Genomic DNA, 27,999 nt, shown 5'->3' with positions numbered 1-27,999 from the left:
CAGTTGAATTTATGCACATAAAACTATAATTCACTTGTAGTCATTGTCTTACATTGGTATTGGTCAGTAGGTTACATAACCATGCTTCAATGACACTGTACCAACAAATATCCATTTTTTTCTCAGTCAGCTGTGTCTTTGTTTTTTGGCCAAAATTCAGCAGGGATACAAAGTGTACACATATTTCTTCCCCCATTTACCATGTCAATTTAAAATATTTTTTGTAAGATGATATAAAAATACTGCTTTGAATGATTATTTTTTAATAAATAACCCAGTGACAGAGTATACAAACAAAATCTCTCCTCCTGCCCACTGACAAATCCACAATGTGTGAATACGCCATATATTCATTTCAAAATAACTGCTAAATACAATATGCTACTGACTTTGCTAAAGGCTGAAGTCCATTATCAGTGGATTTGCATTGCATGCTTCAAGTTTCCACCTTACTCAAAAGTTGCACATAGAATATTTCTAATGGCACACGCAAGCATCAAATTTAGAGACACTTTCATTCGTCACAGTGAAGGCAAAACCTGTGGTGTCTGTTTTGGAATGAAGGGGTATTTTAATTTTTATCTAAAATAAGGGCTGCGTAGAAATATTTTTTTGTGAGTAACACTCACACACATTTCTCATGTCAGAAAAAACAAAAGGAAAATAAAACTTTCAGCCAGTGTATGGGTTCTAAAATATTTTTTTATAACGTCATTAAATTCACAACCACCTTCCCCCTTTGTTCTGCAGAGCGCCCTCTAGTGGAAAAATAAAGGGAGCCTGAGAAGCTCTAGTTGGATGACTGAACAACAACAGTCAAACTGTAGCTGACGGGAAAAGGCTCGTCCCCGGATGATGACAAAAAGTGGTACAACGTCAGGAGAGTCACAAATCCCTGGCCTAGTTTAACTGAAGTCAATCAGCTTCCAGTCTCCATGGAAACCAAAGACAGAAAATCAGGAGGCAGGTAGGGCAAAAAAATAAACTATAAAAACAATGTTCTTCAGTCTGACAAGAACTACTGGTAAGCCTTTACATTCATCAAATGAGCAACTTGATTTCAGTCCAATGATAAAAAAAAAAAATCACTCTTCATCTATGTCTGGATCCAAATTTCAAAGTGAAAAGAGAGATAAATAAAATCCCAATCATACATCAGAAATATACACAATCTCTTTTAAAATCAGCTGAAATCTTGAAGTTTATAAATGGTTCCCCAACTCCAGTTAAAACATTGTTTAAATGCCTGTACAGTACACCTCCTGAATATGGCTCTGAGAAGAAAGGGTTGTTTCGGAATAAAATTGAAATAGAACTAAAATATCAAATACAAATAAAATACATTTAAATGGCATAAAACATCTGAAGTAAATCTTATTCCATATTTCTTCCATGTACAAAGTAAAAACAATAATGTCATTTCTTTCAGTGCTTTGGGAAATACAAGAAACAAACTAAATAATAAAGAAAACAGACACTTCTTTTAATCAAAAACAAACCCCCTTGAAAGTATGTTCACTAAATAGATTTCTGTTCTGATCATAAACTATATCAATCAAAGGTAAGCCCCAGGTCTACCACAGCAGAGATACGACACAGGTTGAGCACAACCTGCTCCAGTCGTCACTTTGACAGCTGGAGCAATGAATCACCATTGGGTGACAGTTTGAACAGCAGACCTGAGCTTTACCTCTGCAGCTGGCAGCTTCATGTGAATCTCGAGGCAAGAGAGTGAAGCAGTGGGCTCTTCTGAAAAACTGCCTCACTCCACTTTGTGTTCATTTACAGTTACCTCCAGGCATATGTGGACAGTGGCACATTTTTCACAATCTTGCCTCTGCGAGTCACAACAAATGATTCGAAGAAAAGACGCTATTACAGTGCAGACTCTAAACAGAAATATTGCATCAGCCGGTGAGGAATTACAGCCATTTCACACAGTCATTTCTTCATTGTATAAGCAGATAAAAAGTCTTGGAGATGATTTCAACTGTGGCATTTGCATTTGGAATTTGTTGCTCAAAAAGTCAAACGGATCGGCTTTAGGGTACAAAAACAAAACAAACCTTGAGAGAGGCAGTGGAAGCTCGGTACATTCTGATAAAAAAAAAAAAAGAGAAGAATGTACCGGAGAAGTTTGGCAAAAAAAAGCAGATGATGAACAGTTTTGAAAGAAAATACAGGAAGAATCCCTGCTTTAGTCCATGAGTTCAAGACTTAAGGCAGTCATTGCCTGCAAAGGAACCTCAACAAGATATTAAAGAACTGAATTTACAGTTACATCAATTTGCCTCCCTGAAAATAGTGTATAAAAAAAGGCAGTAATTTCTTGAAGGTAAATGCAATATTTTTGTTCAACCCCTCAAAATAAAGTTGACAATCTGCACCTTAACCCCTTGTAACTGTAACTTGAATATGTTTTGGTACACAGCTAAAAATAATAAAAAAATCACATCAGTGTCCAAAAAAACAAAATGAAACAAAAAAAATGGACACACCTGCCTGTGAGTACTGTAATACCTAAGTGATCGTTTGTGGTGAAAGTGTGCATGTCTGTGAAGTGAGTGTGACCACAAATACATGCAAGTGTGTTCTAATGTCATAAAGACAAGCCTACGGCTGCTGACAGACAGAACTAACACTTCTAGTTCCTTCAGACATGCACTCTGTTCCATTAATTTGACAGGTCCTTAACATTTTGGCTTCATGTCTGAATGAATACACAGGTTTGCTTTGGGTGACGCTTGGATGAAACAGCGTGGAACATGAATAAATTACCAATGCCTGAATGACCGGAATGGCGACACCAACAGACAGACAAAGCCAGCAATTTTGCATATCCTGTATCTCAAACTATTAAACTATTTAAACATGTCAATTCTTTCTTTCACCTCGCCCTATATATAGACCTTAAAAGGTCACTTAGTGGGAGGAAATCACTGTATCTCCTGTGCTTACAAGGTCACACTGATGCAGAAGCAACTTCTAAAGCATTTACAGGTATAGATGAATGTGATACAGAGTCAAAGCTGAAGACCTCCGACCCATAAACACGTGCCTTTGAAGAGGAGCAGCAAAAGTAAAAAGGCACAAACAGACAGGGGTTACAGCCCTGACATATTTCAGGTTAACATCCACTTCTATTTAAAAGCCTGCTTGTGTATTCTGTTACAGTACCTGAGTGTTTTGACACCTCACAGAAATGGATGGCCCCCAGATTTTTGATGGCCATCCAGTGCGTTTTCTCTACCCCCACTCCAAAGTCAACAGACTTTACAGTGTTGAGTAAAGATTGCGACAGTGCTGGAGGTGCTAAAAAATAAAGGTGGGCAACGCTACGTGACTGCCTGTGCATGCATTTTTTCAGAAGATGACAATTTCAGCTCGACAAGTAAATATAAAGGCCTTTGCTAAAAGCTGAATTATCCACCTTTTGCAGCAAACTTCAGGGTTTTTTTGGCAATATTCCCCAAGATATGGATACATATAGACACTTGAGCAGGCTAACACAAAGTTTTGTCCAACACCAAACGGCTAAAACCTGAGGCCAACTAACAGCCTGAGGAAGGGAACAATGTGACTGCACTGCATCCCCTCAAGATAAATTATGCATGCAGGGCCATAAAGCCATTTCCATTTTGTTCTCTATTGTTCATTCAATCGTTTATGATTACTAAAAGGAGCTGATGTTAGGGGCAAATAACTTGTCCTCTTCGTGTGTGATGATGCACTTGGTTTGTTCTTGTATCTGATAATGGCAGTCTAATTAACTGGGTGTTTTGTCCCTTGTGCAATTATGATTCAGGGCCACCTTTATGGAAACAAGGCCAATTGTGCCATATAACTCCTGACCTGGCAGTGCTGGTTCACACCTTGTAAATGCTCAGTGTGTTGGGCAAAGTTTTAAGCTGCTCAGTTAAACTCACATGCACTTATGTGTGTGGGTGTATGTGTGCGTGTCGGTTTATACGCTCGTGAATGTTTGTGATGAATGTGTACTGTCTCTAATAACACCGAGGGGAAGTTAAATGTACCACAAAGGAGTGTCACTGGTGTTTCCTGAAACTGTGTGATATAAATGATGTCATGTCTGGGGGCTGAATCATTTCTGTGTATGTAATGTACGCATTTTGTGTTTTGCAAACGTGATATTTATGTTTACTACAATCTATGCGAAACCTCGTGTGTTTGACTGAGCGAATGCATGCTTGTCTACATTATGTCTCCGTCCTCTATGCTGAAGCTGGATCTGCGGCTGGAGTCGACAGACGCTTCAGGGGACATCGCTGAGAGCAGCGGGTCTCCACCCATAGGGGACAAAGGCTCGTCCATCATAAGGAAACCTAGGTCGCCTCTCCTCGCCTGGACGTCAAGTCCACCCAGGTCACCCAGCCCAGACATGCCATCTGAAAACCCTGATATCCCATCGCACAAGTCCAGCGACTGGGCAAAGTCAAAGTGCTGGGAGCTGCCCACAGCTGGGTACTGAATGGGAGGCTGAGGCTGGAGATGCTGTGGGACTGGTGGCAGCTGCCTGGGTTCGGGCTGGGCCTGGCCCTGAGGGTTGAAGTGTGTGTGGGAGAGGAACTGGTGCTGCTGGGCCTGGGGATGAGCCTGGTTATGGGGTAGATGCTGGTGCTGGTGGTGTGCTTGTGCCTGGGGGTGAGAATGGTTCTCCTCTAGGCTGGTCTCTTGTTTTATATAAGAACCCATAATGTCACCCGTGTTCAGGCCAGAGGGAGAGTTGCTGGGCAGGCCATGCAGATGAGCCTGCATCTCCAACTCCTTTAGACAGTTGGGAAAGAACAAAAGCAATTTTATTACTATTAATATTATTATTCATTTTCTATGATTCTGGACATGTGCTGTACAAATGTGTTACCTGGATGCGCAGCAACAGCTGCTTGTTGGCCATCTCCATCCTTTTGAAGTTGTTCTCTACTTCTCTTGTCCTCTGTGCATCCTTTTGCATACGTTTGATGTACTCTACAGATGCCCGCAATATAGTGCCTTTGTTCCAGCGCACATCACTAAGCAAACAGGGGAGCAGACAGGCAATTTTCACTTGTAAGTTCATGTCAGTAACTACTCAACATCTGTATTTACTTTAAAAACATGGTGCACTAAGAGAAACTCACAGGTCATTGGTTTTGGGGATCATGGTGCCCAGCTCTTTAATGCGATCATTAATGTTGAATCTCCTCCTCCTTTCAACTATTGCAGAAGAATGATAAGACCAATGGAAATTAGCATAAAGGAAAAAAACACACTGAAGATAATATCACTGTGCAGGTGAATCAAAGGCATTAAAATAAGGAACAGGAAATTGTACAGATGCTACTTTTTAAGTATGTATAGCATAGATCAGATACTGGAAATATACAAAAAGTGTAAAGAGAAGCAAACATTTAAGCACACACACACACACACACGCAGTCACAGGCAATTACACCTAAGTGCAAGGACAGCAGAAATTACCAGGTTAACCATCCACCCAGTAGTTGGACTATGTCAGCTAAATCAGCACATGGGCCGTATAACACTGTTTCTGCATCGGAAAGATTATGCTTTGTGTGCATGTATGTGGTACGTGCAAATTCTTCTGAAGGCCTGCACATTATCAGTGTGAGAAAATAAAAAGGGAAAAAGGATTTAGGGAAATAGCATTCTGAGGGAAAGACTCACTCAGATTGTGGTTGTCTTTTTTCTGTCTCTCCTTGGCCAGCGCACGGGCTTCTGCGTCTTTGCAATAACAAAAAGTGATTAACTAATGGCTGAGAAAGCGGCACGTCTCAAAAAAGACAGCTTATCAAGAGTGCCAATAAACGCACGCTACGTTTTCACTGATCAACAGAATCTGCATCACTTTGTAACATCTTTCGCACCTGAGAGTTCTCGCTTGATGGTCAGATTGGCAGGACAGGAGTTGCTGGTCATAGCAATGGCTGGACCCTTCATGCCAGGACCTGCATACACATCTAGGTGACTGCTAGAAAGAGGGAGCTGCAAAGGAAACACACGACACACACACACATGCATTTAGAAAATGCATAGTATCTTACAAATACTTTGCAAAGTAAAAATAGGAGATGAGCAAAGGTTTCAATTTTCTGAATTAAAAAAAAACTAATCAAAATGAAAACTAAGTAAACCTGACTTTCTAACATCTCAGTAAGTACCTTTATAAAGTTACTGTTCATGTTTATTGTGATGTAAAGAGCAGATAGCAGCAGATAATGCAGTAATATCACACCTGAGAACAGCCTGCCAAGTACAGAAATGATTGACTATCACCTCATCTATCTTATCTGTCTTTATGGCTCATTTCTCTCCTCTGCTTTCACCAGCTCCTGAACTCACACTCGTGCAGTGGTCTCCACACTATTGCACTTTAGACATTGTATAACAATGGTGATTTAGTTTGCTATGGACTTCTAAAAAGACGTGATTTCCTTTTAATTGTACAATCTAGTTAGCGTGATGAACTTTTTATGCCTTGTAAGCAACCGTGTCGTACTCCCTGAAGCAAGGGCAAATATGACGCTGCTAATGAGGCCTGAAAGATAAAGAACTCAAAGGATGAGATAGCTTAATCTGCTGGCTACTGTCTGAGCTGTGAGATCAAACATATTCACTCACTAATATAAACGCAAACCTATGTATTTAAGTTAGATTTGTTTTGTTACAATTCTTACAAAAGATCTAAAGAATATATGAAATGTAAAACTTTAACTTAAATGATAACATTATCGACCGAACTGAAGTTTACCCACACTGTTAAATACCAAAGACTTTTAATTTGTAGGATCTCAAGCATTAACCGTTTTCTAGAGGTAACATTTTTTTTAAAAATTTCCACATCATATTAAGAAGAAGACAGAAGCCCATTTGAAACCTTGTCACGATTACAAATCTGGGCAGATTGAGTTATTGAATCAAAAACACACAACTCTAATAAGCCCAAATTCCCTGCCTCGTCCCTCTGCAGCGACCACATTCTGACTGGAAACACCACCTTCATTCTCCACTCCAGTAAAGGCCCATTTAATTCAATTTGAAGACTAAATTCTACTTGAACTCAGTATGGCTCAGTGGAGCAACGCACAAGTCAAACTGTTCACTTGAGCCTGGCATTCAGGGGTGTTCCAGACTTTTGCTAAACTTTGAGATTCCAAGAATTCCATGGAGTTTGCTGCTTTAATCCCCATTAGGATTAGCAGGTGACTTCCACGCACACTGTTCTGACAGCTGGGCGTAAAGCTGGATTTTTTTTATATATTTTTTTTAACATTTTGATTATCACTGAGTTTCTGCCTGTGGTAGTTTATTGTGCTGGCTTCTCACTTAATCAATCTAAACCTGATCAGCACGGTTCACCTTATCAGTGTGATAGTGATTTAAGCAATTAAACACATCATGCAGGATTCTCACAGTTAACTCAGACACTGCACGCAGATGGTCAGATGTATGTGTACAGACTTAATTACTAAAAGCTTAACTGTTTCACAGAAGTGAAGGAAAAAGACAGTATTGGCTGCTTGTATCAGTGTTTGACATGAGTATCAGATAAAGCAACAGGAGACTTTGTAGGTTTCCCTGTCTACCTGCTGCAGGAGCAGGGAAAACGTTGGACAACTACACAATATGTCTGAGAATGCAGAAGCTAAGTCCCGCCAACCTTTATGTTTGAGTGCACCCTGCAGGAGTAATCTTAAATTAGCTTAAATGTGCAACAGTTTTGATTCATGTCCAGCAGAAAACAGCCATCACATGCTAACAAACACGCACGCACGCACACACACACACAAAACCACGCCACCACCCCTGCTATTCCTCTTTCTGATAATCAGGCACTCAAGGCTGGGACTTAAGAGTCACTGTGGTTCAAATAACTCATTCAGACAAAGAAAGGAATCCAACAACTCCCAACCAAAACTCAAAGAATTATAAACAAGAGTGCTTCATTGTCTTACCAGTTGAATCTGTTCTCCTTCAATAACTTCCACAATTGCATACGTCTTACTCATCTCCTTCATCCTCTAACTCCTTCTCCTACAGTGCCAAGGCGCTCCCTTCTTCCCTCTAAAGGCACAAGCAGCACATGCAGCTCTGAATGGCACTGCCGCTCCTGTGCTGCCAGAATGACCACGGCAGCTCCGCTCCTTTCTCTCTTCTACCTCTGCTCCCAACCAAACAGGAGTGAACTTTCCCCTAACTGGACTTTCAGCCTGTTTTCCCCTTACACAAATTGCCCTCGCCCCCCTTTCCCTCCTCCTTTCTATTCCTCCCGCCCTTCTCCCCCCCCCCCCGTTCCAAATGTCTTGTAAACAAGTTGAACTCTAACTGCTGCCAGTTTAATTGTTAATTTTCTGAGTTTGCTCCCTCAAACACAAAGTGCTGTACAGTCTTTCAACTGGTATGTCCGCCCTACAGTTTCTAATTATGCCCAACATCATTCAGGGCCAGAATGTTTTGCGACTAAGTCAATTAAACATTGTTAGTGTATGAGAATATACAGAATCAAATCTAGAGAAAACTCTACTTAGAAACACTAATGTTACAGCGATCACAAAGCAATACCCGATAACATTAAGAATAACTAAGAACATTAACAACTGCCATAAAGAGAGCCATTTTTCACACACAAGAACAATGATTATAGGAAGCACTTAAAAGTCTGAGTACTGATGACCTGGCATATCCAGCTCTGTGACTCATGTAGTACAGACAGAGCTGGAATTGAAGTGGTCGCAGGTTTCAGAGAACATCATAATTAATTAAAACACTTGGGAATTCCCTATTCTATTTTAAGGTGGTGCATTCAAGCTATAGAATCATGTGGTAATACAGAGAACAAATCTATGTAACGCTTGGTTTTAATTTTCAGAATAACGCGACGCAGTAATGTTTTCAGTGCAAAAATCTATTTTAAAAGTAATTCTGACTGTTGCAGAGCGGTCAAACCTCTTTTGCTGCACCATTTCATAGATACGTCACTTGTTTGTTTTTGTTACCACAATACCACTGTAGTGTCACAGCATAAAATCAGCAGAGACAAATTTGCCCGTAAAGGTTTTGTGGCCTTTATAGTCAATGACCCATTTAAATATGCAAAGAGTCCCTTAAAACAAACTGCGTGCGCTTACACAATGTGTAAATAAAATCATACGTTTGGATGCAATGCAGCTTAGTTATATGTATTGTTCCTACTTACTGTGTTTGACATTTGGACAGCATCAGTGAAACTTTGAAAATACTCATCATTGGACTGCATACTGATGATGTTATCAATGACCTCATCCATCTGGGGGGGGAAAAAAAGAAGTGTTAATTATGTTTTTGTGACCTGTTTTTATCTAATGTTAAGAGAGGGAAGCAAACCAAAACCACCATTTGAATGCTTAGAAAACACTAAACTAAAAACAAAATGCTGTCCCTCCTCCTCAATTGATTAAAGCCTCAGAAACTTGATTGTAACCTCCCCGGACATGCATGTTACACTACTTATCTATCTAAAAGGATTAGAGAGAGACAGAAGAGAGGTGGTTATGCTAAAAGCACACAGCAGGTCAAAGTCTTACAGGTTCAAAGGGCCATCCATTCTGCTGCTTCCCTGTCACTTTTTAAGCTGTAATTACTGGTGCAAGGCCATTATGGAGCATTTAAATCCCACTGATTACCATTCTCAGTTATTGCCAGTTAGTCAACACATTCATCCATGTCCCTACTGTGTGCACAACACATTAACATCAGCACAGTCACAAAATGCTCCTCTAACCCTTCAAAAGACCAATTAAATCATTATGGTGCTTTCATAAAATGTGGAGATGATGTTACTTTGGGGGTAATAGTCAACCCTCATAATTTTATATACGAGTGTAATTAAGTCATATTTTAGGGATATTTGTTCAGTCTGGATCCTGTAAATGGTACTTTATGACCTGCCCAGGAATGAATGTTTATGGGTTTATGCTTATGCTACTGTCGGCCCACACATCTACCTCTTTCTCGTGGCTGGAACCAATGTTGAGCATGGCCATCGGGCTGTTGGGGGCACTGTTGCCAGACATAAGCTGCTCGGTGCGCATGTGTGGGGACTGGAGAGGTGGGGGTGCAGATGCTGAACCCCCTGCAGGTCCCATGTTTGTGGGAGGCGAGGGTGGTATTAGCCCCGCTACTGCATTGACCGCCTAGGAACACACAGAGAAAGAGAGTGTTACAGCATTAGTGAACAGAGATCTGACATACTATAGGCAGATGTATTTCAATACTACATGGACGGACTGAAGAAAATGACAAACGTATACCTGTTTGGTAGCGTAGGTGGTTGACAGGTATTCTTTCACTTGCTGTCTTCGAGACTGACGGATGTGGTAGTCTGTAGGATTTTCAAGGTGAGTCTGTACCTATAGTAGGGACAAACAAAATGCAATCAGCTCTTTTTCTATTATTAATTCAGCTGGAAACTCAAAGTATCATTTTTGGGTACTTCTTTCTATTTTGTCACAACATATGTGGCAACAAAAAGCAAGACTAACAGCAAGTTTGCTTATTTCTGTTACCACACAGGGATATTATAAAAACATACATTTAATGTACAATATAAGCTTATTACCTTCCAATAATATTTAAAAAGATAACACAGAATATGCGATTCAGACATCATTATCTCAGTTATGGCACTAGGACATAGTATGTTTAAGTCAGTGGTAAAGCCTACAGGAGTAAAGCCTCACTGAATCCTCTGATGTGGCCACACAGAGCATTGGACTGGCCTCATTCCTTCAGATCAAAGAATAAAGGAGAGAGCAAGCTTGCTCGCCATTACTACAAAGAAAGACTTGACTCCTCAGCCCCCCCTCAGCTCTCTGTTATATAACCATGGTAGGGTTATATTAAATGAACTGTGAACTTTTCAGTCAATAGATATTTGTACTGTGTTTACCTTGTAAATACCTGGTCCAACAACAGTTCTTTACATGTATGCATTTACATGTATGATTCAGAGGGAGCGATAGAGAAGCTTACCTTATCTACAGAAAGAACAATGACAACTTTAAACTCTGTGGTGATTTCATAAACACCATTCCCCTCTCCCACATATGCACGCATGTGCACGGAGTAAAGTGTCAATGCAGCAAGTTGGAGCATTCAATACGAGTTACACAATGTATGAATTCTCACTGCAAAATGCACAATGTCATATAATGGAGTATTCCACAAACCCATAAACTCGCAAACACACATTATGTAAGATAATAACGCACACAACAAGCATCTCCGGAATCGGGCAAAATGTCACTTCGGCTTTATCTCTCCCTGACTGACTCTATCTATCGCTCCTGTCTGCCCTATTGCACAACGTGTCAAACCACTCTTATCTCCCCTTTGTGTCTTCCTACCTGCTTGGCGCGCCTCTGCATTGTTCTCTTTTAGTTTTTTTTTTTCTTTTTAAACCTGACTTTTGCCTGTGTGTCAGTGCTGCTTGTTTGGGAGGCCACAATGCTCAGTGAAGACCTGACCACCTCCAGCTGCATGCTCCTGCCATTGCTTTATTGCTATAACATGTAATTAGATAAATAGAGACATATTTTTCAAACACTCGACCAACATGTTTTCTTTATTTTACAGTCCCATAAATCCGTTTAGTGCTTTCTCTTGGCATGTTTGCATGTGGACTGGGAGCCGCAGACATTTTACTACACTCTGTTTGAGCATAATGTGCAGCGGTCCTGTCAAAAAGAAGCTGTGTGGGGAGTAAATCCAGCAAAACATATCTATCACAATAAGCCATTTGCATCTTAAGAATATCTGACCTTCAGAACCTCCATGGGGACCTGCATGCTTTGGTAATGTTGTGGAGTGCTAATGGCTGGGGTGGGTGCAGGTGGCCCAGCCATGTGGTTCTGCATGTACTGCAGGGCTGCATTCTGCTGCTGCTGTAGCTGCTGCCGCTCACGCTGCTCCTCCTGCTGCAGCTGGTCTCGCATCAGCTGGAAACAAACATGCACACACACATTAGCGTTTATCCTCCACCCAGAAAGACAGTGTAACCAACACCAGCTTGCATCTTATCTTAAAATGAAACCGGCAACATTTTTGGAAGGTTGCTGACCAGAATCGCCTATGATAGAAACAAATGAAGCATATGTCATGCTTCAATAGTTACAACAAATTTGATTTTCTTTTTTTTGCTTATAGTTCAAGGGCATCTTTATTTTTTACTGATTCACTTCATAAAGTTTTTCCGAGCTATAATTGAATTTGAGGGGAGGGCATTTTTCCAGGTGGAATTTTCCCAAAAATAGTAGTCAGCAATCAGACTTTAAAATATGCACATAAAATAAATATTTTCCAATCATCATCTGATTTCAAAGTGCTTTAATTCCACAGCCGTTCACTGGTAACAATCGAAGCACGCAATGTTAGAATGAGGGGATTTGTAAGTTTCATGCTGCTACCGGTAGGTATCGTAACAACAACAGTGGCTGCAGTGACTCCAACTATGCTCGTGACTATTGTTTGACTATCAAATGTACATGTGCAAAGTGTCTGAAAGGGACACGGTGAGGACTTGTGAAAACTGTAAGATTTGTATGTAAAAGTTTATAATCAGCCGTTTAAAATTTACTTTATTTTAAAAGCTTCAATGTCCATTAAAAAGCAACAACAACAGCTCTGACCTGCCTTTTAGTATATTTTAGTGTATAAATAATTCATTGTTTTTCTTTCTGACCCTTGTGCTGCTGCAACAAGGCATTTACACCACTGTGGGATTAATAGCGTCTATTTATATCCATCTATGTAAAAACGATGACATAGTTAAAAGAAAAAACAAGAATTTGTTTTTTTCTTTTTCTTTTTTTGGCTCTGTGTTATACCTTATACATGGCAGTGAAAATCAGGCCCTAATGAAACCTAGATAGGTAGACACGCCCATCTATCAATCAAAATGCTATGAGACATTTAAAAGGAAAAAAACGTTTCAAATTCATTGCACAACATTACAAATATAAAGTGATATAAATAGCCAGCAAAACTCCCGCATGTTGTTTACTGAACGGTGGAAGGTTATGTTGTACCTGCATCCGCAAGCCAATGCGTGAGGCCATGGCTGAGGGGCGGGGGGGCAGGGGAGGGCGAGCTGACGTTAATGCACCACAGTCCAGCCCGAGAGGTAGTGGAAGCTGTAAAAGAAACAACGAGGGGGGGGAAATGAAAAAATTGTAGTAACATAGAAAGAAGCTAGAAATGATCTGATTAACATAAAATGTAACCTCGCTATTACAGATCATTTGCAAAGAACTAGACTATGGAAACACATCTAACCTCTGAAGAAAAGCCTAATTAAACTAATTCTTTTATGTTTAATGGCAACATCAGTGGTAGGAAGGGAGGTGTGAGACAAGAGGAGTTGTGTGCAATACTTTCGTGTGAACAGACCTGTGACTTTGTGATGTTACAATTTTTTTGGCTTTGTTTATTTAACAGTGAAGCAGATTCTCAACTTTAGTTTAAGCATTCATTTCTTGTTGCAAATAACAAACAAAAGTCTTACCTTAGTTTGTCTTATTTATGCTAGTATATGTATGCAATTGTTTGACAATAACAAGATTATCAATAGTTAGTAAAGGTTTGGACAAACAGCTATTTAAACTTATAAAAGAAGTCCAGAACCAAGTTGATTAAATCCTCTGTTCAGTTAAGTTAAATCAAGGTAGTAGTCACACCAACGCAATATCTCATTTATAACATTCAAAAAAATAAATAATCAAGATTTCTGTGTTCCCACTGAATCAACTGTACTAAATCCAATTTCTAAAAGATGTTTAAAAGCAGGGTGAATACTCATAAAAACTGTTTACCAAGTTGACACAGCATTCGCTGATTCACAGTCTCTGATCAGGCCTCAAGTAAGCAAAGCTGGATCAGTGAACAATCTGACACATCACCAGCAGCCAAGCCTCTCAAATCTATTCATCTAACCATCCATTCATTGTCTGCCTGTTGTGCAACGTTTTCAAAGAAATAAAAAATAAACAACCCCCCAAAAACATACATCTCATGACTGTTCCCAAATTGAAATGTCACTTAAAAATCCACCTTTCATGCTGTATCTTTTGAATCAAAATTCCTCAACTACAATGACCTTTTGACTTTCACACCTAATGCGCATCAATCACATAACATTAGCAGCTAATGCAAAAACAAGGATCACTTGCACACTCCTGGTGTCACCCTGACTTGACCCTTTTAGTTTTGTTATGATGAAAAAAAAGACAGGAAATAATTTTTTTTTTTCCCCCACATAGAGGATGATTTCCAGTCATGTCAAAGTCATGTGGTCTTGTTGTTCTTAAGTGATCATGTGAGCAAAAAGATGAGGGGAACACCCGTCACCCCTTTCAACATCTGCTTTTTTTCTCTCACATACACAAAGTTAGCATAGATTGGGGAGTTCCTGGGCTGATAGTTCCCCTTCTGCAGTGACTTGCGTTTAGCCCCTGCGTGACTAAGCTTCTCTGGCCCTTATAAAGGTGTGATGAAATCAGTGCTACATCTCAGTGTCTAGTCAAATATCTTGTGCTTGCGGTGATGTGGGATGGAATAGCACAGCATCAGTCAGAATGTGATTGCTCCATTCTCTGTATATGCTCATAAAGAGAGAAAGACAGAGCGAGAGAGAGAGAAAAGCTCATTGTGCACGAGGTACAATAAGAAGGGCAGCTCCTATTGAGAAGGACTGAAGCCGCCTGTTGTCCACAGTGTACATTTCAGCAACCGAGGGGGCACACACTGCCTGCTTTGTGCCCATTAGATGGCCCACATGAAAAACACACACCCATGCAGAGATACACATTCAAACACATGCAGTTTCCAAAACACACTTGTGCCAGAACTTGGACTTTAGGGCAGGCCAACCGGCAGATCTTAAAGGCCAGCTTGCTTTAATCTGCAAGATTTACAGCTGTTGATGCAGTGCTGCAACAGAAGGAGCCTTCCTGCAGCGACAGTAGTAAATGTCCTCAAGGTGTGTACTTGTGCATAACAAGGGCTAGTTGCACAGGGGTATGTTGTCGTTGACCATAAAAGCTCTTTGCAGACACAAGCTTTACTTATAAAAACATATTAGATTTGACTTTAACCTAATGGTCTACTTTGTAGAGAAACCAGGCTACGTGGCACAAATAATGGCCCAAAGACACACATTTGAATCCCCGATGCACGAGTAAAAGGATTCCAAATCTACCTTGTTTGTAAAGCTGCTGACAGTGGCAGATGCGTTTGCTGCAATGTTTACATTTCACTTCCTCCATTTCATCATGCAAAGTATGTATCATACATCCACCCAGTGTAACAAAGCCATGATCCATGACCTACATGTCCTGTAAATGTTGCACACTTATTTTCATCATATAGGATGTCACTTCCTGATATCATATGGTGACACACTGCTACCAGGCAGTGTGATCCCCCACACGGGCCTTCCCATTGCCTGACATCAACTGGGGGCATTTGTGACGCAGTAGAAGCACAGAGCAGCTATTGTGTGTCCGACGCTGTAATGTCACAACCCCTTCACTTCAAACACTGACAGCCAGTAGTAGGATGCAGAGCGGAGGAAGCCCGGGTCAGAGGCCAACACTGCCACGTTAGTCACACAAATATATCTCAACCAAAGTCCAGCTTTCATGTCTAAACTACCATAAGCATGTGTTACTGCAGTACTTTGTGTGAATTAAAACATTTTCAGATCAGGTCAAAGTAAAGGCTGATCAGATACATCTGTGAGGAGGCAACATGGCTAGGTAATGACAGCTAACCAAGAAATCCAAGACGTGTGTAATATATTCAACTTAGAGAGTGATGACAGCTTTTCTTCCAGGCAGAAGCATAGCAGGTACACACAGAAGTACACACTAATGTGGGGGCAGTGTGGGGCTATAGCACCTGTGCTCGGAGACAGCGTGTTAATTTGTGGAGTGTTTATTTTTAGAAGTGGCTGTGCAAAGCCAAGAAGGGCCTTTTTGGCAACCAGCAGTTATATGTGGGGTGTGTACATACACACACACCTACCTCTATGCATGCATGGTGCACATGTATGTTGTCAAACCTGCATATACATAACAGCATGTAAAACTTTATTTAAAGCAAGTGTAGGACCTGTGCAAATCAGTTCTGCACAGTTAGTGAGCATAGAGACAAGAAGTGCAACATGGCTAGCCCTGCTCTGAACACCAACACGTCAACAATGTAGTGCAAAAGCTGCTTAACCTTCCTCATGACAAGACATTAAAGTTTTCACAAACCAAACTTGGAAAACCAAAGAATATAATTTCAAGTCAAAACACAAACGCTGGCTTTCTCATTAAGTTATCTGTCTTCCTGTGCTAATGGCTAAAATAACCCCTGCTCTCTGTTCTCCTTTTCAGGAACACCATGTTCCCCTGAACTACGATGTGTTTTTTTGTTGTTTTCTTCATGTGTTTGTGTTTGTGTGCGTAGCCTCATGCATTTGTGCATGTTTTTGTCTGTAGGTGCGGGTACAGGTGAGAGGAGGGCATGCACATGAAGAGTAAGCCTGCATGTGTATTAGTGCTCTACGGTGTTTGCCAGTTTTCATGCAGACCCCTGTTACCACAACATATCTGTGACATAAATATATATGGTTAGAGTATACAGGGGTTATATAGGCACACTGATTTTATTTCTAATTCTGAATGAAGCACAGTGCCACAAACACTTGGCATGATGATTTTGACGGTAGAATATGAAAAGATATCTTAACAGCACGCAGACAGACACACACACAAAATACAATTACCTGTTTGAGAGTAAATAAGAGTTCACAAAGTAGTGTGTGCTCTGCTTATGCTGCTGACTACATGTCTGGATGATGGAGAAAGTCGATGGCCAATGGGATGAAGGGATGAAAGAACCAAGAGACAACAACAATCAAAAAGAAAAAGAAGAAATGATTGGTTATAAAATGTAAAACTGAACAGAGAACTGACAGATAAAATGAACAGCTATAAATAAAGCATACAAATTTGGCAGTTGTGAAAAAGCAGCTGAGGAAGCAGTGAAGTATTTAAGAAGGGGGAGCTGCAGGTGTGCAACACACACTTAAAGCAGAATTTCCATAGCGGAAGCAAGTGAAGCAACAGACCATGGTGAGGCTTAAGTATAAACACATGCGACAGGAAGATATTCTCAATAACTGATTTGAAAGTTGTTGTTTTTTCACCTCGGCTCATTCTTCAGGCACTGCATTTCCTATACCTGGTTTCCAGTCATTTTAACACCTTAATCATTAAAGTAAGAGCGTCAAGGATGTAAAGGTTTTTATGAAAAGGGATGCACACCCAAGGAAATATCAAAACATTGCACAATATCATGGTTAGAGTTAAAAGGGATCTAATATACACACATATACAAAACGCACACTTTTAATATCTTAGTGAGGACATCTAAGTGACATACTGCTTTCCCTAGCCGCTTACCCTAACGCTAACCATCAAAAATGAATCCCTGAACCCTTAGCCTAAACCTAATAGTAACCCTGACACCAAAACCACATTCTGAGTCTCAAAAACGTCTTCAAACTCGTGGGGACGGGCATTTTGTTGCCATAAGGGACTGGTGGTCCCCACAAGTATAGTAGCGTTCCAATTTTTGGTCATCACAAAGATATCTAAACATGGTACACACACACAAAGAGTATATATGATGCAAAATAACCACTCAAACATAGTCAGGAGTCTTAAGACTGTAAATGTAACGTGGATAGAAACATCTGTGTAATTTATTACCATCTCCTCACCAAGATGAAGTGCGAAGGTTGAGTGATTCTACTCAGTATCTAACTTTCAGAAGGTCATCTAAATGAATCACCATAACTCATCAACACTGTGCCTGAATCACAATGCCTGTCACATTCAACAGCCTATTTATAGTCGCTCAAGAGAGACCCTGAGCACAGCGAATCTCAGCTGCAGTGATCACAGAGCAGAGAGTACTGTGAAAAAAAGCACGGAAAGAACAACAGCAGGCTCTCCGCAGTATCTATTGTACAACACAGAGATATAGGAAGGACAATGAGCCAGCATCATCAATAAAAACCACAACGCATTACTTCCCCTTTCCTTCCATGAGTTTTCACAACTCCTAGTTCTGTTGGCGGTGAAGCAACTTCCTTGCCAGGCAAGCCATGGAAAAAACGAAAACTTTTTAAGCCATGACTTTTTTTTAAAATTAGGAGTAAGGAACAGTTTACACCAAAAACTTTGCAATTGTTTGACACTGACAGCCACTCTCATACAGCACTTGAACTCCTAGAAGGAAGGGAAGAAAAAACCTACAATAAAACAAACGCTGTCTAATCTAAAATCAGTTAAGCTATTTCATCTAACCAAACTGGTTAAACAGACACGAGACCTGAATTATACACAAGCCATATAGAGATTATGTAAGTGAAACACAGACAGTAGGGCACTATAGGGCAAATTATAATACTTTTATCCAGCATCTCTAAGAGCAGGTGTAGTGCAGTCTAACTTATAAACTAGAGGATAACCCATCACAGAAAACCTTCTGAAAGTCTGGCCTCCACTGATCATTTTTTCTTTTTATGCTTGCAGTTCAGCTAAGATTAACTGCCCTCTGCCATAATCGATCACAATGCTAAACAACGCTTCAAAGCTGCTCAATCATATTTTTCGTTTTTCTTTCGTTTTTCTTTTTTAAAAGTCACAGACAGTACGTTAAAATTGGGCCATAATAGACCAGATCTAAAGTGGTTTCTGTTGCTGTAAGTGTTTCTGTTCCTCTGCCTCTTACAAAAATACTTTGCACATAATATGTTCAGACATGTTTCATAGTAAGCACGAACAGAACTCAGGGTGACAGCTGTCAACAGCCAGGCACCACGAAACACACACAACAATGGATATAGTTCAGTATAGTTAAACTTCAGGTTCTTACCAGAAACTCTCCAACTACTCCAAAGACAGCATAGTGTATCCAGGTGAAATGAGCTCCTCCACGTGTTAGTAAACACACTGACAGAGACCATGAGCCGTTTGCTTGCTCAGCCAACCAGAGCTTACATGTGCTGCTCCACTGATTGTGATGCCACCCCTTCCTCAACAGAACTGCTTAAAGTACAGTGTCAGTCACTATTAGTCACCTTCTGCCCCCTTTCTAACCACCAGCTCAGCTTCCTAGACGTCCTCCTCCTCCTGCTGTTTCCCTCCTCTTCCCCTAAATTACCCTGAATGCAATCGTCTGGGCCAACAACAAGGAGATCCCTGTGTCTAGCTAACTCTTTTCTCTCTCTCTCTCTCTCTCTCTCTCCTCAGTCCAGCCTCTCTTCTTAATTCAGTGCACAATATTTGCATACAGCAACACCTACACATATGCGTGCGCAATTTGAATGCAATTCCTTATTTTATCTACCAGGTCACTGTGTTTTTATGACCTATGGGGCAATGAATCAGCACATTTACTTCTTTAATTGAACACCCACACACTAAAACCACACCACACAAACAAAAAAGCACACAAAAACATTAACATTGATGATCTGCATTTTTTCAGTGTTGTTTCCACAGCTTTCTGACTTTTTCTAATAAATGAAACACAGCCATGGATTTCTAAAGCTGTGATCTCTGCATTATTCAGGTATGATTTAATTTATGTTTAGAAAAAAAAAAAACACACAGGATACATCACACATAGCTAAAATGTGATCCAAATAAACATCTGAAACACTAGTGGTAGCTTTACAGGCATAAGATCTGACCAGCAAAAAACTGCCTCCAATGAGGGTTTACGTTTTCTGAAGTAGCGCAGCAGAGTATTGCAAACTTAAACCTATATGAAATATCCATGTATTTCTGTCATTAATGAGATATTATGGATGAATGGCTCCTGAAGGCGGCTCTCTATAAGACAGTAAAGAACATCAAAATCTCACGTTCAATAAAATGCATATACACAAGTACGTTGTATCCATCAACAACCAGACAGACAAAAAAATAAGGAAACAGAATACTTATGGATATGCCAGAAAGTTTATTCTGTTTATTTGGACGTAGCTTTTTTAGTGGGAGAAACATTTTGTCACTCATCCGAGGGACTTCTTCAGTCAGCTGACTGCAGGTTTCACCAATCTTAAAAACAGTACATTTGCATAATGACCAAAACTAGCATCACTGATTACCAATGGGCCGTGCTATCAGTTTCTTGCAGTCAGCTGACTGAAGAAGTCCTGTGAATGAGTGACGAAACGTTCCTCTTATTGAAAATGCTACATCCAGATGAACAGAATCAACTTTCTGGGATTTCCCTACCTGGATGCTTGAGCATGCATCAAGACTTATGGATAGGATTTTTAACAGACTCTGAGTGATGAGTTCAAGCATCATCGCCTGAACTAATATTAGAATAAATTCATGGCATAGCATACTAAACAACAGTATCGTGTACAGATCTGGCTAACAGTATCATGTTTTTAAAGATATTCCCCATTGATATTCACATAGATGTTCCCATAAAACTATTGTAAAGAGGCAGTACTCATCTGAAAATCTCTTATGTTAAGGACTATTGCAATTAATAACACTGTATCTAACCCAGTTATTTACATCCCTCCATGCAAACACTTCCAACCTCTCCACACCCTGTATGCCTCAATAAGGAAAAACAGGCCACTATGCTAGTTGTTCCTAACACAACAGAGGAGGACACAGGCCAGCATGGTTCAGCAGCACCCAGCTGACAAGAATCCCTTGTTTGTACACAAAGCTTTAAACAGTAGGCCAGCTCCAGTTCTCATAGTGCCCACAGTGTATTTACTGGGTTATTTTCGTCCAGGGGCAGGACCCATGAGGGTCCTCAGCTTATTGGCCAGAGAAACTGCGTTCTAGGCTACCAATGGTAACTAATTTCAGTAGGAGTAGGGGGGGGGAAAAAATCTCTGACCATGACAGCCTTGTACCCTTTTACAACGGCCTTTCAAGGATTCACATACATTGACGCAAACATACATACGCCAATCAAGGCCCTCTCCATTGTCGATACGCAAGTTTCCCATTTTTTAGTGCCTCAGTCACTACAGTTGGGGCCAGATACTGTCTACTCTATAAAGACCAGTACTGCGGCTCTGCTGAAAGTCTAAAACACGTGTTTTGATATGTTTGAATCAAGTCTGACCTGGCTATGCTCACTTATACCTATACTGTGTGCTATTGATGTAGGATAAAACAGGGCCGTAAATATGCCAGGAAAGTCAGAGAAGCTGGATGTAGCCTGTAACTTCACCTGTGTGTGCTTTTGTGTAAGATGTATCAAGAAATAATAAAATATAACTATTTTAGAACTTTAAAATGCATTCTTTTGGGGGGGGGGGGGGGGGGGGGTTCTTTCTTTTTTAAAATCCATTTAAGCTTTATTTAACCAGGAAGTCTGTTGTGATTAAAATCTCTTTTGGAAGGGAGAAGGTGGCGCCACACCACTATACCAGCATGACACATGATATTTTTGGTAACCAAAGTGATGTTTGCAAGATTTTGCAGACCACAGCATCTGACGAAACCAATATTCACTTATGTAAGAGTTGCTTTACGTTAAAAACACTAAATAACTGAAACTCTTTGAAAAAGAAAACAAAAGAAAAAACAGAACCCACAGCACTTCCTGACTATGCACATAATTTGGCCCGAGGTGACCCCATGCTGTGTGTATGACTAATAGGAGTGTTGTTGTGGTTTAATGATACTTGTCACATGCTATAAATTATATGGGATATTACAACTCTAATTTGAAGAAATATACACGTTTACAGTTTACAGGCAACGATGTCATGATATTCCAGTCACCGTGTATGAAGCAAATAGCTGTTTATTTTAAATCAATCCCATTTCTTGTTGGAGAATTTAAAATATACACTAATAATATAGACAAAACAAAAGTAGTGGTCTCTGTTTGTGAATTTAAGAGTGGGTAGTACAGTAACTAACCAACCAGCAACCAGCTACACTACATTTCTTTTTGCATGGGTGAACATCATCATATGCGGGGAAAATGTAATGGAAGGCAATCTAGAGATGAGATGAGAGATAAGGCAAAGACACACACACACACACACGTGAGTGAGTGAGTGAACTTAATTTGACTTTGGCTATCACACACAAACTTAATGACCACCTTGAGTACAAAAAAAATCAAATCGCTGTAATGCAATCTAGAAAACTCTTGAAAAACTTAGTTAGTGATGGAAAGTAACCGAACGTGCCTGTACATGTGCACAAGACTGCGTTTCCGATCAGAATGCATTTCTTGTCCTCTGATCAAAAATGAGACAAGTTTTATTTAAACAGTATAGACAAAGGAATGTTATCTATACAAAGACACCCACACACAGCTTGATGCTGTATATAACTTTATCAAAGAATAATCTAAAGATTTTTCCATAGACTATTACCAGCCCTAAGAAAGAAAGACAAAAACAACAACAACAACAACAACAACAACAAAAACGCAGCTATTAAATTACTAGGATTAATTTATACATGCTTGTTTCACTCAGGATTTTTCCCTGGTCATTCCCAAAACACTGAATATGCCAGTGTTTTGGGAATGACAGCGAGAAGCCAACCACCTTCAGGTTATATAACATACAGCATTATGCAAGGGGAAAGAAAATATCTAAGGAATCAAGTTATAATCACTTGGAATTTGAGTATCTTTTTGTATTCAATTCATAACTGAAAGCTGCACAAGGTACAATTCAAAGAAAGTTCTTGAACTCAATCCATAAGGCATATAAAATATACCAGATTTAATTTTGGCTCCTTGTGAAGACCTGCACCATTTCCAGCAGTCCTGCTATTTTTAAATCACTTCCTGGAAGTACCATGCTTGTCTGCAGTTTCATCATGAACCTCAAACTTTCGTGAACAGCAAACATCAACCTCTGAGTCAGACGGACCCAGCTATCATTTTGCTAATCATCATGGGTAACTGGGACACTGGCCTCTCTTTTTTGACACAAAGACCGAACAGTGGTCTTAAATGGGAGAGTGGAAGGGAGATCATGAGGTGAGTAGCGCCACCAGGTCCATGTCATTTTATTTAATTCACAAGTTGTCACTGTAAATTTGTCCCTGAAGGTCAAATGTCTGTCAGTGAAAATTTGGCTCAAATTACCTGAACTTAGAGAACAGGCTCAGCTCATTTTGAGCTGTTTACAATCAGAACTACTCCGTTTGACTCCATATTCTTCCTTAAAATGACATTCAAGTTGAACAGTTGTTATCGGGCACTGCAAATGCATGCCTAGAAATGGTCAAAATGGGACTTCCAAGGAGCGATCCAAGCTTAGCAGGAGCAGGAGTGCTGGAACACTTACAGCACCTCACAATGAGCTGACCTTGAAGGGGATAGTGGGCAAATTTAAATCAGATATGCTGTTGAGGGAGTAAAATATTGTTGTTTTAAATCTTCAAGTACAAACATGAAAAGCAATGTGACGCCACTGTGGAGCTCAGTATGACCACCCCGACCCCAAAAAGGTACAAGCTGAGGAGGATTGAACATTTCTGAGCCTAGATGAAAAAGTAAGGTCAACACAAGATGATAATAAGTTCCAGGAATTTGGGATATCAGCCATTTCCGAACGACAATTAGTCAAAGGCAGAAGATGCATCCATCCATTATGCATCCAATATGGATAAATATGTCATCATGAGTCATCAGTGAGTCAATAAATACTCTCCCTGGATCTTTTTTATGCCTTAAAACTAGCCTGAAATCTAAGCTAAAAAATGCTGGTGAGATAATCTTGAGAAAGCAGATTTGTGTTTTCAAATCACCAGTGGTTTCAAAGTACAGTCAATAGCAACAACACTTGGAATCACATTATGAAAACCTGTTTGAGGAGCCCACAGGGCATAACATTAAGGAAGCAGTCTGTGGAGTACATGTGAAAGTTCCTAGTAAAGAACTGAACTGTTCAGCTGGAACTACTTTTCACAGCACTGAAGACGATTATAAATGGAAAGAGTTTGTGCACAACTTAAATAGTAGCAGATACAACACTTATCTTTTATCATCAGTGCTTCACTGAACCTTGAAATCTATATTTTTTGTGTTAATTTCACAATGCACTTCAACTGTTAGCTTCCTGAAAGAAGTGAAACTACCAAGGACATTCTTTCATATTCATTAAACACACTTACTACACATATCTTCCTTTATTAAGAAAAGCTTTTAACACAATAACTGATTCATTCCCATTTGTGTGAACAACTTTCAAATGTCACACACATTGTGTGTTAAGTGTGCAGCAACTTTATGTTTAATATTTCTGAAAAACATCTTAATAAGGAGATAAAAGGTAACTGTAACATTTTCTGTGGGCCACTGTAAGAGATGAGGTTTAAGAGAGACACATCTACCAACTACAACTGATCACTGCAGTTCACAATGATAAGAAAACTGTAGAAACACACACTGCAGCTGCCCAGTTGTGTATAACTCACAGATGCAGATGAGCAGCGATTCTTACAGAGAGAAATGAGACTGAGCAAGCCTGTCACTACTGTCTCTCAGTTAAAAAAAAGAGGATGTGAAACTGTGGAATGAAGATAAGATGAGGAAGTGGAGTCACACATTTTGCACATGCACTAAAACGCCCCACCCACACTTACCTCTGGGAGATCATGGGTCATGTTGTCATATAGCACATGAAACGCTGACATTCCCGTGGTTTTCTAGAAAAACTCCGAGCTTCAGTGAAAAGCTTATGCAGTAGTTTGTGTTATATTTCTGTCTGCCTTTTTTAAATTATTATCTCTAAGGAAAACCCAACAAACCACCAGGATAGGACAAGAGCTGAGAAAGCTGTGTAGGTCATGGGAGAACTGTCCATATGGCAAACGCATGAAGCTGTGTTTACACACACCTGATGCTCTTTCACACTAGAGTACATCCATTTAACCGAGCCACTGTGCTTGTGTGTCTCAGTGTGCAAGTGCAAGGGTGTGTGTGTGTGTGTGTGTGTGTGTGTGTGTGTGTGTATACACCTTGCCTGCCTATGTTTACCTGAAGAAAATTAATCCCATCACCAACGGACTGCAGACACATACCCAATGAGGCCGAAAACATCTTTCTCTCTCTCCCTCTCACACACACACCCACAGGATGCAATGCTTGTACTAATTTGTGCCTTTCTGTGCCAAGTTGAACACAAATCAGGGAACAGAAATACTAAAATGAAATCTTAATTAGAATACTTGATGTGGTCACATTTCCTGTGATGTTTCCATCACAACTTTGGGTTCTTGTGCTGCTCTGTCTGAACAGGTGGCAGCTGTGCTATTGGAGAGAATTAGAGTGCAGTCAGTCTATCAGGGGTTACTGCTGCTCTGCATACTGTGACCAGTGACCTCTGACCTTGCTGACAGTGACCTGACAGCTCTGTGCGTTTAATAACCCTGGCCCCTCTCGTATTGTGTGCACTACATAACCCTGCTGGTTTCACGATGACCTTCAGTCCCATTCTTATCTGTGTGCCTACACTTGTTCAAAAGGAGTCTAAACAGCTACACAGACACCTTGCACATGAATACATTTAATCTTATAAATTTAGTTTCAATATCAATTGACTCTATGTAGATATATCTCCAGCAATCCATCATTTATTTGAAAGTTTAGCTAATAAGCAGTATAATCTCCGTTATGTAAACATGCCGAAAGGCACGTGATAAAATTACAAGGCAATAATTCAATTAAAATGGTTCATTGGCATGCAGACTGGATTAGTTACAGCTATGCTATCTGTCCATGCTGATGCCCAGTTTTTTCATCATTTCTGACTGGTTACAGAGTCATGGTCACAGTCATGAGAGAGAAACAAAGAGAGTCAGAGGTAAACTAGACAGAGGCAGAAGGAAAAAAGAAAGTTTCTAATCAAGCATATTTCAAATTATACATTATTCCCATAGTCGGATCTAAATCCAGTCACATGCATACTTATCTGTGGGTGTTTTTGTGTTTCAGTAACATGTAGACAGACATCCTCTTGCCTCACAGCTCTCCCTGTCTTCTATATCAAAACCCATGTGCATATATTCACGTATCACGATGAACCCTGACCTCATTGATGCCTTTGTGCAAAACTCATTTTACTGGAAGTGATTCAAGGCAAGCGCAAATAAAAGGAACCCACTGCATTTCCCCTTAACCCAAGCTTCACAGATTTGTTAGACATGCAGAAAGGATGGAAGCTGGAAAGACAAATGAATTTAAGCAGTAACCCAAAAGATGATACAGATTGCTGATATTTCCACTGCGACTTTGCTCTCTGGGGAACAGTATGTATGATTGCAGAGACCAAGGGTCAGAGAAGAGAGTCTTATGCCAAACGTTGATGGTGTAATATAGAGTCGCAAACATGTTCTCAGGCAGGAGGGGGGCATTGAGCCACTGCACCCATGGTCTGGATGGGGGGGAGGGGGAGTATGTGAAGCCAAGGTGTTGGGTAAATAAATAAGGGGTTGCTGATGCTAAACATTATTCTGCTGATGTGAATCTGCTTTTTTAAATAAGTTGCTTCATCTAAATTTATTTCACCTTTAGTTGGGGAACGTCATATCTATCTAAGTAAATTGTTGGTCAAACAGTTTAACCACAGTCCAGAAAAAGCAAGCTAAAACTTCACGGTGAAACGACTGTTATACCCAACCACGCATGCGCCTTTAGAGTCAACTATTATCGCTGCATTACCAGACAGCAACTGTCATGCTAAACTCTACTTTCCACTTAACATACATACAGCACATGCGCGCACACACATGAAAATAGGAATAGCGCTCTGTGCTGAGAGGAAAGGCTGCATAAATCAGGGATGCCTTCATCACGTTGGCACCTTGCATAAATTTAAAGGTAAGTACTATAACAAGCAGAGCAGTAATACAGTCTGTACAGTCACAGACTTATACATAGCAGCATACCCCAAGGCTGAGGTGTTGTTACTGATACCGGTCTGGCTGCAGCTTATAAATGGCAAGAGAGGCAACTCCCAGCAGACTCGCAGAGGACAGTAAAAGGGAAAAAGTGGTGCAGCGCACTGCAAACTAGTGGTTCCAGGGTCTTCATCACAATGGCAAATGTGTCTTTATATTTAAATTATGGTTAAAACTACACGTACAAAAATATTTAACGCAATAAATTCTGAAATGTGTCATGAACACCTCAAATCTTTCTACAAATATATTCAAGGCGGCAAAACTACGTAAGTAGAACAAATGTCCTGTATAATTTCTGTTTGTAGCCTGTATGCACAATTCATTTTTGTATTAATTTGATGAAATTATGCCTTTTATTTCGCCAAAAGGGCTACATAATCAATTAGTTCAATCTAATCCATTCCATTTTAAGTCGATAAATCGCCCAAGTTTGCGTTGAAAGAGAGAAACGCGCACTTGTCTTTTCTTTTCACGGGGTTTCTAGAGGCAGCAGCGGTTCAGCAGAGGCTAACAGTTTCAGTAGCGTTGGTGAAATCTAACTTACCCGCTCTGAAGGTCAGACAGTACAAAATTAGCGTCAAGCTCAGGAGGGAAAAAAAGTGCGTGGCCACTTCTATATATTCTGGCACCAAGTCCGTCAGAAACTATCACAAGCTGAGTTTTAAACCAAGGTTTAAAAGGTTTGACTTTCCCCGTATTTCCACACACCGACAGCGCGTGTGTAACCGATGACACTTAGCCAATTTGTTTTCGTTTTGACGGTCAAGTTGTCACAACTCAGAGCGTCCGCGGTCACCTGTGCCACCGCCGATGGCAAAGCGCAAAACGGCCTTGTGGGAAATGTAGTTTTTACATCGCGTAAACCAGAAGATGCGCTATTTTGAGGTAGTGACGTGATGCCTGTTGACTGCAAAGTTAGTTCCGAGTCGTTCAACAAAAGCACTCAAAGAACTAAACGAAAGGAAAA

General features: G+C 40.3%; 1 protein-coding gene across 6 annotated transcripts; it reads right to left on the bottom strand.

Moving 5' to 3' along the window:
- Positions 1-27,998, bottom strand: tfeb (transcription factor EB). Of its 6 annotated transcripts, none has more exons than XM_086291982.1 (12): positions 27,577-27,998; positions 16,826-16,890; positions 13,083-13,187; positions 11,817-11,993; positions 10,308-10,406; positions 10,002-10,190; positions 9,215-9,304; positions 5,886-6,003; positions 5,686-5,742; positions 5,139-5,214; positions 4,883-5,030; positions 1-4,785 (listed from the first exon to the last, which is right to left on the bottom strand). In XM_086291982.1, exons 3-12 carry the CDS (start codon positions 13,110-13,112, stop codon positions 4,213-4,215), a joined length of 1,557 nt encoding a protein of 518 aa, XP_086148108.1. In that variant the 5' UTR covers positions 13,113-13,187; positions 16,826-16,890; positions 27,577-27,998; the 3' UTR covers positions 1-4,212. The 6 variants fall into 6 exon arrangements, with proteins under 6 accessions (XP_086148108.1, XP_086148113.1, XP_086148110.1 ...); XM_086291987.1 differs by having other exon boundaries at positions 5,686-5,736; positions 27,577-27,997; XM_086291984.1 differs by lacking the exon at positions 27,577-27,998 and adding an exon at positions 18,985-19,286.
- Between the last annotated feature and the right edge of the window lies 1 nt (position 27,999).

The sequence above is a fragment of the Aulonocara sp. 'chitande type north' Nkhata Bay genome, linkage group LG5 (genome assembly GCF_057382095.1).
Source record: "Aulonocara sp. 'chitande type north' Nkhata Bay isolate Kocher_YH1m ecotype deep benthic linkage group LG5, A_spYH_male_GT1.1, whole genome shotgun sequence".
Lineage (NCBI taxonomy): Eukaryota > Metazoa > Chordata > Actinopteri > Cichliformes > Cichlidae > Aulonocara > Aulonocara sp. 'chitande type north' Nkhata Bay.
This window is presented reverse-complemented; position numbering and strand designations above follow the sequence as displayed.